The sequence below is a fragment of the Mastomys coucha genome, unplaced genomic scaffold, assembly GCF_008632895.1.
Source record: "Mastomys coucha isolate ucsf_1 unplaced genomic scaffold, UCSF_Mcou_1 pScaffold22, whole genome shotgun sequence".
Lineage (NCBI taxonomy): Eukaryota > Metazoa > Chordata > Mammalia > Rodentia > Muridae > Mastomys > Mastomys coucha.
Genome location: NW_022196905.1, coordinates 128,219,109 through 128,231,992, shown reverse-complemented (window position 1 = coordinate 128,231,992; position 12,884 = coordinate 128,219,109). Strand labels below are relative to the sequence as shown.

The following is a 12,884-nucleotide window of genomic DNA, read 5'->3' as shown; positions in this document are numbered from 1 at the left end:
GAACTCAGAAATCCACCTGCCTCTGCCTCCCAAGTGCTGGGATTAAAGGTGTGCACCACCACCACCCGCCATCCTCTTGAATTTTGAGTCAGGTCCTTGCTACATAGATCAGGCTATCTCTGCAGTCGGTAGTCCTCCTCCCTCAGCCTTCCTTACAGGATCATGCCACAGTGCATAGCCTTCTTACTGTAAGGACATGAGGCTTCGTTCATGTCGTTAATGTAATTTTTGGTGCCAGGAATGGAACCCAAGGCCTGAGTGCATGCTAGGCAAGTGCGCTGTGTCTGAGCTGCGCTCCAGACGCTCAGATTTTTATTTTATTTTATTTTTTTAAAAGGCATAGTCTCACTGTGCAGCTCAGGCTGGCCTCAAACTCAGAAGCCTCCAGTCTCAGACTCTGAATTCCTAAGATCACAGATGTGGACCTCCCCACACTGAATCCTGGTGTGTTAGTTAACTTCTTCTGTCACACAAGGAGAATGGGCCCTGTCCTTATTCTTCCATGAGCTCCTCCATGTCTAGAATACAGTGGTTGCGGGCTTGATCCCTGCAGGGGTCCATAGAGGAAGATTGTTAAGTCCCTATTTGAAAGGCATAGGTGTGTCCTGATCCCATCTGGAGACACTCTCCTGGGCCTCAGAATTGAGGCTCTCTGGCCTGGCTTTCCCTCCTCTGGTCAAGCTTTCCTGGCAGCGTTTCCTAACGTCCTCTGTTTTCTCACAGACAAAGGCTCCAGTGAGGGACCCTGGTCAGAAGAGAGGCCGGCGGAAGGTGAGGCCCTGCCTGTATCCCATCATTCCCTCTCTAGCCCCAGAGAAATTCTCCCTTCCACTCCATCATCTCTCTCCAACACCCTGAATTCATTTAGGTTGAGAGACCCATGTGAGGTGTACCAGGTGGGAGAAAGTTCTAGACGGTGTTAGAACTGGCAGGGATCGGTCAGGGTAAGGTTTTAGCTTAGGCTAACATACACATATCTAGCTTCCTTCCAGGAAGGATTCTAAACGGAGTTGGGCCCCTCATCTTCCTGAGCAAGATATTAGGCTTCGGGGGCTGGAAAGATGGCTCAGCAGTTAGGAGCGCCGGCTGCTCTTCTGAAGGTTGTGGGTTCAAATCCCAGCAACCACATGGTGGTTCACAACCATCCGTAGTGAGATCTGACACCCTCTTCTGGGGTGTCTGAAGACAGCTACAGTCAGTGTACTTACATATAATAAATACATTTAAAAAAAAAAGATATTAGACTTCAATATGTAAAACTAGCTTACTGTATAGAAGATACACTAGGAAAAACTTTTCCTCTCTCTGCTGAGCAAATGATGGGGTGGGTGGTAAGAGTGTAGTCCTTTTTGTCACTAGCATGTCTGCCCCTAGAATCAAACAGCCTCTTTGTCAGAGAGGAATGTCACTTTGTAGAACCCAGCTTGATATAGGTCAGATACCTGTAATTAGGAAGTGTTTACTGCCCCCTGGTGGCCAAGTATGCAAATTACAGGCTTGCTTTGCACCCACTAACTAGGTATGCAAAATCCAAAAAATAACAGCTTCCTTTTTCTTTGTTCCATTCCAAAGTCTCACCACCATGTCATTTCTGATGCCTCCAGAGCCGAAGTGTAAATTAAGCACCAAATTTCTGTACTCAGGCAACTCAGCACACTGCCTTTGCCTTTCAGAGAGCCCTGGTGACGTGATCCGGCCCCTGCGGAAGCAGGTGGAAATGCTGTTCAACACAAAATATGGTGAGTACAGAAAAGGACAGGTCTCTAGGACAGAGATTGAGACAGAGCTGGGAGCCACCTTCAGGATGGGAACACTTAACTGATTTCCATATAGTTCACTCATGGCAGCAGCCTCCCTGCTGGCCTGTTGGCCCACACACTCTTCCTCCAGATCAGTCCCTGGCTCATGTACTCTCAGTCAGCCTCAGCCACAGGCCTTGTAGACAGCTGCAGGCCTTCCTGGAAATTCACAGCAAAAAGAGGGCTTTCTCTGGAATTCAGAAAAGTGAGGTGTGACTCAGTGGTACAGTGTTTTCTTAGAATTCACCAGGGGCGTGGCTCAGAGGTAGAGAGCCCATTTGTATCATCTTCTCATGAGGGGGGTAGAGATGTCGCTCAGTGGTAGAGCACCTGCCTAGAATCCCCCAGCGAGGGTGTAAGGCTGTGAAATGCTTGTTTAGCACATAGAATGGATTCCATTCCCAGCCCTACAGTAAAATGAAGAAGAGTCCAGGAAAGAAGGACGAGATGAAAGAAGCTTGCTTTCTTTGGCTCCTTGAATTTGCCAGGTGCTGGCTTCTCACACGGTTTCTCAGCCCTTCCTCACACAGCCCTTGTATCCTAAGACCTGTTTTACAAATGAGGAAATAGGAAGTTGGCTGCAGCCATGATTAAGCTACTCAGGGGCAGAGAACCTCAGACATGGCTCCGTCCTAGGTCTGACCTGCCATGGGGCTGTGTGAAGGTTTAGGGGGTTTGAAGGCAGTCGGGGTGGGAGAGCAGCAATCACATCCCAGCAGTACTTGGGTTTCTCTGCTCTGAAGGCATGAGTGAAGAATGGCTTTGGGGGTTCACATTCCTGGGCTATATGCTTCCGGGCAAATCAGGACTTTTATTCTGCCTGCCGAGTAGGTGTGTTTTTCTCTCCTCTGGCAAGTGAATAGGGCTCGACCGAGTGCTCTCTCAAAAGCCCTGCCACCTGTAACTTGCCCAGAGAGATGGGGGCAGGGGTTGGGGTTCCAGGTTGACTTACAGCAGCCATGTGTTTGCAGCCAAAGCCATTGGTACCTCAGAGCCTGTCAAGGTGCCCTATTCCAAGTTCCTCATGCACCCGGAGGAGCTGTTCGTACTGGGACTGCCTGAAGGCATCTCTCTTCGAAGACCCAACTGCTTTGGGATCGCCAAGCTGCGGAAAATTCTGGAAGCTAGCAACAGCATCCAGTTTGTCATCAAGAGGTAAGGTCTGGGCTGGGTGTTCCAGGCTAGCCAAGGATACATAGTAAGATCCTGTCTCAAAACAAAACAGAAATTTAAAAGGAGTGTAGGCTTCAGAGTGGGGCTGGGGGTGGGGATGGGGAGGTGTGGATAACTCAACCAGTAAAGGCCTTTGCCCTTTAGCTTGATAGACCCGAGAGGTTCTCAACCTGTGCGTAACGACCCCACAGATACAGTTAGGGGTAGGGTGAGAAGATGAGGGGTGGGAGTTCCAAAAGACCCTTTCACAGGGGTGGCCTAAGGCTATGGGAAAGCACAGGTATTTACATTATGATTTATAACAGTAGCACAATTGTGAAGTTGCAGAGAAACTAATGTTATGGTTGGGGGGTGGGTCACCACAACACGAGGGACTGTATTAAAGGGTCATAGCATTAGGAAGGATGAGAGAAACACTGCCTGAGACCCAAACCATGGGAGAAGAGAACTGACTCCCTCAAATTGTCTTCTGGCCTTGACAAATATGTCATGGTCTGCATGCCACACACACTCACACTCACACACATACACACACACACACACACACACACACACACACACACACACGCACACACATGCATGTACACATACATAAAATAAATAAATGTAACCAAGAAAGGGCTGATGAGATAGTATCTTAGGGTTTTACTGCTGTGAACAGACACCATGACCAAGACAACTTTCATAAGGACAGCATTTAATTGGGGCTGGGTTACAAGTTCAGATTTCAGTCCATTATCATCAAAGTGGGAACATGGCAGCATCCAGGCAGGCATGGTGTGGGAGGAGCTGAGAGTTCTACATCTTCATCTGAAGGCTGTTAGCAGAAGACTCACTTTCAGGCAGCTAGGATGAGGGTCTTAAAGCCCACGCCCACAGTGACACACCTACTCCAACAAGGCCACACTTCCTAATAGTGCCACTCCCTGGGCCAAGCATATACAGACCATCACCAATGCTTGGCAGGTGAAGGTGCTTGCCTCTAGGCCTGATGACTTAAATTCAATCCCATGTGTTCTTTTTTTTTTTAGTTAAGTTAAAAAAGACTAGATGAGCCAGGCAGTGTTGGCTCAGTGGGTAAGAGCACTGACTACTCTTCCAAAGGTCCTGAGTTCAAATCCCAGCAACCACATGGTGGCTCACAGCCACCTGTAATGGGACCTGACGCCCTTTTCTGATGGATCAGAAGACAGCTACAGTGTACTTACTTATAATAATAAATAAATCTTTGGGCTAGAGCGAGTACAGACTCAGGGAGTGGGGCCGACCAGAGCGAGTAGAGGTCCTAAAAAAATTCAATTCTCAGCAACCACATGAAGGCTCACAACTATCTGTACAGCTACAGTGTACTCATATGTATAAAATAAATAAATCTAAAACAAACAAACAAACAAAGACTAGAAGTACCAGCCAGACCCACAGGGGACACCATCAGCACCCGAAATAACACCATGATTGCAAAAACTTCTTTTCTTTTGTATTTACTATGATTTTGATTTTACTGTATTTGGGTTTGGAGGCTTTTTGTTTTGTTTTGTTTTTAAGATAGGATCTTGTTTTCTAGCTCAGGATACTCTGGAAATCACTGTGTAGCCCAGGCTGACCCAAGTGATCTTCCTTCCTCAGTCTCCCAAGGGCTCCAGGATTATAGATGCAAGCCACCATGACCTGCTGATTCTAAACTAAACTAGAACTCGGGCAAGAAGATGCAGAGCAGTGGTTCTCAACCTTCCTAATATGGCGACCCCATAATGCAGTTCCTCATGCTGCAGTAACCCCCAGCCAAAACACTATTACATTGCTACTTCATAACTGTAACTTTGCTATTGTTATGCATCATAATATAAATATCTGTGTTTTCCAATGGTCTCAGGTGACCCCACCCCTCCCCGAGGTGTTGTGACCCCCAGGTTGAGAGCTACTGGTGTACAATTTGGACTATATCATAATATGTCATCTTAGCGACAAAAACAAAACAGGAGAGATGCTTTAGAGGTGGCTCAGTCAGTAAAGCAGAAGCCTGAGGAGCTGAGTTCAAATCCCCATACCCAAAGTTCCAGTACTGTTACAGTACCGGTTAAATTCCAGTGCTGATTAAGCAGAGCTAGCAGAATCCCAGGTTTGCTGGCCCATCAGTGTGGCCAATATACGGGCTCCAGGTTCAGGGGGAGACCCTGTCTCAAACATACTGTGGAGGGGCCGGAAGTGGCTCAGTGGTTAATGCTTGCTGTTCTTAACCTGAATTGGGAGGTCCTGAGCTTGCTTCTCAGAATCCTGGTCAGGCCTCTCAGAACCACCTGTAACTTTAGCTCCAGGGGTTCCAGCGCCCTTATCTGGCTTCTGCAGGCACTACACACTCACACACAGTCACGCACATACACATAATTAAAAAAACAAAAGCTTCCTTTTTTTGTTTTGTTTTGTTTTGTTTTTTCGAGACAGGGTTTCTCTGTATAGCCCTGGCTGTCCTGGAACTCACTCTGTAGACCAGGTTGGCCTAGAACTCAGGCCTGCCTCTGCCTCCCAAGTGCTGGGATTAAAGGCGTGTGCCACCAACAAAAGGTGTGTGCCCGGCCAACAAAAGCTTTCTTAAAATTAAAGTGTCCAGGCAGTGGCGGTATACACCTTTAATCCCAGCACTCAAGAGGCAGGGGCCAGCCTGGTCTACAGAGTGAGTTTTAGGTCAATTAGGGATATACAGAGAAACCCTGTCTTGAAAAAAAGGAAAAAGTATATATTACTAAGATACCAGATGTTGATCTTTGGCCTGTACATGCATCTTTCCACATGTGTGTGTACAGACACACACATCATTTCTCTGAAAATTGCTTGCCCACACACATACATGCTGTGTGTTCCAATGCTAGGCAGTAGGGATTGGATAAAGTCCAAAACAGTCCATCAGCCAGCCTAGGATTTGGAGAAATTCTCAGAGCTTATCTCCAGGATGCTCCCATCTACGGGACTGTTCCTCCAGTGTGACAAGGACCTTAATTCTATATTGGCCAGGGATAGGAAAGCCCATTGCACAGATCTGTACACTGAGGCCCAGAGGAGCCGGCTACACAACCCTCGGGTGCTTGGACAAACCTCACTAATGGCACTGGTTATGTTTTCTAGACCCGAACTGCTCACTGATGGTGTCAAAGAACCCGTTCTGGACACTCAAGGTACCTGGGCATGGGGGAGACACAGGTGGGTGTGGGAGGGCATCAAGTCTCTGCCATACCCCTCCTGATGCCCCTGTCCTATCCCCTACCCTAGGCATTTCCCCACTGTCCCTGTCGGGTTTGCCCCCTCGATGCCACCTGGGACCCCAGGTGCTCCCTCCTCACCTGCCTTCTCTCCCCACCCCACCCCCAGAGAGGGACTCCTGGGACCGTCTTGTGGACGAGACCCCGAAGAGACAGGGCCTTCAAGGTAAGTTTAGGCCCGTATAAGTTTAGGCATTCCAAAGTCATGGCCATGTCTAGTTTTAGACGGGGGAGGGGTGACAGTGGAAGTGGAAAGAGGCTGGACCCCACCCACAGGCTCCAGGGTATCTAACTGGGTACCAGGGCCAGACTATAGCCTGGTATCTCTGTGCACACAGCCAGGCCCAGGACTCCAGTGCTGTCTATTCTGTCTGGTAGTAGCAGTGCTATCTATAGTCGTTCATCAGCCCAGCTCTCTGGTTTATTTTTGCTGTTGTTGTTTTGTTTTGTTTTAACAAAATCTCAGTTCTATTTTACCAATGACGACCTGGGAGCCAGATGCTGGGGTGAAATCCTGCTAGCTCAGAGAGGCAAAGAAAGCACCCAGTGACCTTCCTCCTCAGCTCGCCCAGCAAGAATCCCCTCTCACACCTTCTGGAAAAAACCTCCTTAAAGGGTCTGAAGAGATGGCCCAGTGGTTAAGAGCACTGACTGGTCTTCTGGAGGACCTGAATTCAATTCCCAGCCACCAGTTCCAGGGGATCTGAGACCCTCACACAGACACATATGCAGGCAAAACATCAGTGCACATAAAATAAGGACTGGAGAGATGGCTCAGCACTGACTGCTCTTCCAGAGGTCCTGAGTTCAATTCCCAGCAACCACATGGTGGTTCACAACCATCTGTAATGAGATCTGATTCCCTCTTCTGGTATATCTGAAGAGAGCTACAGTGTACTCACATACATAAATAAATAAATCTTTAAAAAATTTTCTTTAAAAAATGCACATAAAATCAAAATAAATTATTTATCCCTTCAATGCACATAAAATAAAAATAAACAAATAATTGTCTCTTTTACTGCCTAGGCCTCTGTCAGTCCTCCTGACTCCCTCTGACTCTCTGTGGTTTCTTCTTAATATCCTGTTATGTTCACTTCCTGTCAACTAGTTGCTTACTCTGCCTCTTGACCTATGGTTGACTTTATTTAATCCTGTTTAGAATATTCAAGCAGAAAGTTCTTGGATTAAAGGTGTGTGCTAAGGCTAGGCCACATCACAACTAATAATGAGTTTTTCCAGTACATAACACAATTTCAGGGTTTGAGGTGTGATCAAATATCCTGCAATATAGCTCATATTACTCTGAAATTAGAAGAGTGGACGGTGGCCATGGAGGGCCAGAAAGGAGCAGAAAGTCAAACAGTGCAACATGGGAAAATGCTATAAGAGGGCTTATAACTGGATCACGGAGTGTGTCCCTGGCAAGGAAGTCCTATCCTGGCATTCTTGGCTTGAGAGGCCAGCCTTGCTATAGGAATGCAACTGAGAACCTATAACATCTTATGGGTGTGCAGCTTAGAGAGCTATGGGCATTGCCAGTGTGAATCCCAGGATGACCGTCACCAAGTGACCCCTTCATGGTCACCATACTTCTAAGGAGTTCAGAGAGGCAGCAGTGTCCAATACTGGAGGTAGAAGAGCTCACAGAGATAGGAACCAAATCCTGGGACTAGCTGCCAGTCACCTTAGCCTCTCACTCCTCCCACATTCTGCAGGGAGGGGAATTTGTGTATCTTTCCTCACCCTCTGTAGATTCCTCCAGCCAGACCTTAGCAGGCTGAGAATGTCACCAGGAGTGCATATGAAGCACCATCTCTTCCCCTGCCATCCATACCCTTTCTCTCCTAAGGCCAGGACAGGATGTGACCTCTCTGAGGTCAAGGATGCAGTTGTGATGCATGTGTACCAATGTGGCAGACATAAATCGAAACTACTTCAGAGTGGTAGAGCCTTTGCCTAGAGTCCTCCCCACCCTGTGAGGAAATGACAACAGAGCCCCTGCCTAGAATCCCACCCACCCCTACCCCCACCCCCACCCCGTGAGGTGCTGGGGGTGTGGCTCAGTGGTAGAGCCCCTGCCTAGAATTCTCCCCAACCCCAGTGAGGGACTGGGGGGGGTGTGGTTCAGTGGTACAGCCCCTGCCTAGAATCCTCCAGTGAGGGGCTGGGGGGCGTGGCTCAGTGGTAGAGCCCCTGCCTAGAATCCTCCAGTGAGGGGCTGGGGGCGTGGTTCAGTGGTAGAGTATTTCTGAGTGATCTGCAAGGCTCTGGGCTCCATCTCTTACACCACGAAATAATCAATAGCTCCTGGTGGGGTGGGTACTTCTATTCTGCCCCTCTGTCTCTGTGAGCTCTTGAAAGACTTCAGTCCAACTCTCACATGGCTGAGGACACAGAAGCCTCCGCCTTCTGGTGTCTCACCTCTGGGCTTATTTATTCATTTGTTAGTTTTCAAATGTCAACAATTAGCTTAATTTCATTTTGTCGCTGTTGTTGCAACAGTGTGAGTCCTTCCAGGAAATCAGAAAACACACACACACACAGAGTCTCATGAAGACTGGTTCTGAAGGACTCTGAGGGGCCCACTCCAAAGATCTGCTAATTGCCAGACAAGGAGTTCCCTGTAATTAGGAAGTCATTTTCCTGTAAAAGTCACCAAGTGCCTTTTAATGTAATAGCCTCTGTCCGTAATTGTATTCACTTCGCAGAAAATTACAACACCAGACTCTCACGGATCGACATCGCCAACACGCTTAGGGAACAAGTCCAAGACCTGTTCAACAAGAAGTATGGTGAGTTACAGGCTGGGCTCAGGTGGGGGGAGAGGTGGGCAGCTTTCACATTTGGCAAAGAGGTTGATCTATATTTTAGGTATTTTTTTAAATTTATTTATTGTGTATACAGGCATGTATGTGGGGACCCATTCCCCATCACCACCATGGTCAGACTTGCAGGAATTGCTTCCTTCTGCCACACCGTGTGGGTCCTGGGAATCAAATTCAGTTTGCCAGGTTTGATGGCAACCACCTTAGTGCGCGAGTCATCTCACTGGCACTCTCATATTTCTTGAGCATCTACTATGTGCCAAGCAGCGGGAACACAGTGTCACAGTGTGGGATGTGGTGGGTGGTGGTCTCTTGTAACCTCATCCCTTGACTAAGAAGGAAGGATTGCTCTGAGTTCCAGGCCCAACGTGAACTACAGAGTAAGATTTTGTGGAGAGACAGAGAGAGAGAGAATACTTGTGGATGCAGGCAGATGAGGTGGCTCACAGGTGTTTACTGCCAAGCCTGATGACCTGAGTTCGGTTCCTGGAGCCCACGCAGTACAAGAAGAGAGCCAACAATGGCAGTGTCTCCCTCTTGCCTCGACTGTATGCACCGCGGGATGTGCACACACATGCACATAAATAAGGAAGATGGCATTTAAAACTCTTTAATAGAGGTTGTGGTGGGGCTCAGTTGATAAGCTGTTTGCTGAGTATGTGAAGCCCTGGGCTCCTTCCATGACACCCCATAAACTGGGTATGGATGGCAGACACCTGTCCTGACACTCAGGAGGTAGAGGCAGGTGGATCAGAAGTTCAAAACCAGCCAGGAGGTGGTAGCACACACCCTTGAATTTTTTTGTTTTTTGGGCTTTTTTTTTTTTATGATTTATTTATTTATCTTCTGTATACACGTACACTGTAGCTGTCTCCCAACACACTAGTAGAAGAGGGCGTCAGATCCCTTTACAGATGGTTGTGAGATACCATGTGGTTACTGGGAATTGAACTCAGGACCTCTGGAAGAGCAGGCAGTGCTCCTAGCCACTGAGCCATCTCTCCAGCCCCTGAAGGTGCACACCTTTAATCAAAAAGGAAGGAAGGAAAAAATAAATAATTAAAAAAAAAAAAGAAGGAAGAAAGGAATTCAAAGCCATCCTCAGCTACACAGTATGTTGGAAGTCAGCCTGAGCAACATGAGACCCTGCATCAAACAAAACAAAATAAAACTTAAGAATTGCTGGTGAGGGGCAGTGGTGGCGCACACCTTTAATCCCAGCATTTGGGAGAAAGAGACAGGCGGATTTCTGAGTTCGAGGCCAGCCTGTTCTACAGAGTGAGAGAAACCCTGTCTCAAAAAAGCCAAAAAAAAAAAAAAAAAAAAAAAAGGATAGAATTGCTGGTGAGGGTGAGGGGCTAGAGAGATTGCTCTCCCAGAGGTCCTGAGTTCAACTCCCAGCAACCACATGGTGGCTCACAACCATCTGTAATGGGAGCCAATGCCCCCTTGTGTGTCTGAAGACAGCTACAGTGTACTCATATAAAATAAATAAATCTTTTTTAAAAAGAGAGAATTGCTGGTGAGGATGGAGAGATATCTCAGTCATTAGCATTGGCTACGTTTGGTTTTTATCACCCACATGGTGGCTCACAACCACTTGTAACTCTCGTCTCAGGGGATCTGATATCCTTTTCTGGACTCAGAAAACATCAGACTGGGCCCATGGTGCACAGACATACGGGCAGACCAAAGACCCAGACACGTTTAAAATTAATTAATTAATTAATCAAAAGACTTTGTACATAGAGGAACTAAGCATGACGGTAAATGCCTTTAATCCCAGGGTTTAAGAGGCAGAGGCTGGTAGATCCCTGTTTGTTTGAGGCTAGCCTGGTCTACATAGGAAGTCCCAGGCCAGCCAAGGCTACATAATAAGACTCTGTCTCGGAAGAAATGGAAGGAAGGAAGGAAGGAAGGAAGGAAGGAAGGAAGGAAGGAAGGAAGGAAGGAAGGAACCTGAGACCAGGTAGACAGTGGTCCCTGGGATCCAGACAGCACCCTAGCTGTCTTTGTCTACCCTCCTCCCTGCTGGGTGGAGCGTGCCCATTCATTCCCTGGTTCATAAGGTCCTGACTGTGAATCTGAATACCTAGGTCTGGGGAAAAGCTGATGTTTCAGGGTTCCCATGTGTGAGGCAGGTACCCAGTGGTACAGCCTAGAGTCTAAGAAACATTAACCCAGTACCAGGAGCCATGTATTCGAGGCCCACCCAGTATAGGTTCCTACCCTCTGCACAGTACACATGTCAATCTCCAAGCCGTGTCCATGTAGAACTTCTCCCATCTTCCACAAACGACCTGAACCCTCTGGGAGAGAAGCCTCCACACTCCTCCCTCACAGCCTGTTCTACCTCTTGCTCCTGACTGGTATACTGTCTTTCTCGTTTCCAGGAGAAGCTCTGGGCATCAAATACCCAGTGCAGGTGCCCTACAAGCGAATCAAAAGCAATCCAGGCTCGGTAATCATCGAAGGCCTGCCCCCCGGGATCCCATTCCGCAAACCCTGCACCTTCGGCTCCCAGAACCTGGAAAGGATTCTCTCTGTGGCTGACAAGATCAAGTTCACGGTCACCAGGTACTTCATGAGGAAGGGCTCAGACTGGCTGGGATAGAGAGCCAGCTCCAGAAGTTCCTATAGCGGGGTTGATGGAGATGGACTACAGACCAGACTGGGTGCAGGGGACCCTACATATTGACTGGGCAACCCTTCTAACTGTCCTGTAGACATACCCAGCTCCTTGAAAAAGCAAAAATCCCGCCGGGCAGTGGTGGCGCACGCCTTTAATCCCAGCACTTGGGAGGCAGAGGCAGGCGGATTTCTGAGTTCGAGGCCAGCCTGGTCTACAGAGTGAGTTCCAGGACAGCCAAGGCTATGCAGAGAAACCCTGTCTCGGGGGGGGGGGGGGGGGGAGTTAGCCCAAGCTACATATTTAGACCCTTTCTTTAAAAAAAAAAAAAAAAAAAGCTAGGGATGTGGTCCGGTTGGTTTCATGGCATGTCTAGCGCACATGAAGCCCTGAGTTCCATCCCCATCTCCTCATAAAGCAGGAGCAGTGGTGCATATCTGTAATCTTAGCACTCAGGAGGTAGAGGCAGGAGGATCAGAAGTTCGGAGTCAGCCTTGGCTACAACATAGGGATTCGAAGCTAGTCTGGGCTACATGAGACCCTCTCTCAAAGAGTCAAAGATTAAATGCTAATGTCTGAAATGGACCCTGGGCATTTGTTACCAGTTAGTTCCTTGGCAAGTAGTATCATCCTCTACCTGGTGGCAGTCTTGTCCCCTGTCCCTTTTCCCTGAAGCTCACTTGTGTTTCCCTTCCAGGCCATTCCAAGGACTCATCCCAAAGCCTGGTAAGTGGTACTTCTGTGGGTTTGGGAGGTACTCGGTGTTAGGGGTGGAGGTCTAGGCACAGTTCCGGGAGATCTAAGCCAAGCCCACCATGGGACACACCTGCCTGGCTCCGGAGCAGGACCAGGGTACTAGCCTGCTGTTCTCCTTTGCATCTGCCTCAGGTTGGTGGAGAAAGGCTGCAGATGCTCTGGTCTTAAGACCCAGAGAGCCCATTGAGATAGCATTGGAGCCACAGGCTTCATTCACCCAGCCAGAGTTGCAGCTGTGCCAGAGACCCCACAACCTCCGGGAGACCTAGCTAACTCGAGGAGTGGGGGAAATTGATGGCAAATGTATTTGAATGTTGTCACAGGGGTGCAAGGGGCTTGGAGGTAATGTGTGAGGCACTGGGGAGCTGGGAAGATAACATAGTCTATAAAGTATTTGCTGTGCAAACAAGAGGACTGAGTTTGATCCCAGGAACCCACATTAAAA

At 48.3% G+C, this 12,884-nt stretch overlaps 1 protein-coding gene across 1 annotated transcript in view; it reads left to right on the top strand.

The window, feature by feature from the left end:
• Gtf2ird1 (GTF2I repeat domain containing 1) overlaps positions 1-12,884 on the top strand; it is a 104,617-nt gene that overhangs the window by 72,625 nt on the left and 19,108 nt on the right. Inside the window, exons 15-22 of the mRNA XM_031391160.1 lie at positions 724-771; positions 1,674-1,739; positions 2,771-2,954; positions 6,093-6,142; positions 6,336-6,392; positions 8,938-9,021; positions 11,448-11,631; positions 12,381-12,409. Coding sequence (XP_031247020.1) covers positions 724-771; positions 1,674-1,739; positions 2,771-2,954; positions 6,093-6,142; positions 6,336-6,392; positions 8,938-9,021; positions 11,448-11,631; positions 12,381-12,409 — 702 coding nt within the window. The remainder of the gene's footprint in view (positions 1-723; positions 772-1,673; positions 1,740-2,770; positions 2,955-6,092; positions 6,143-6,335; positions 6,393-8,937; positions 9,022-11,447; positions 11,632-12,380; positions 12,410-12,884) is intronic.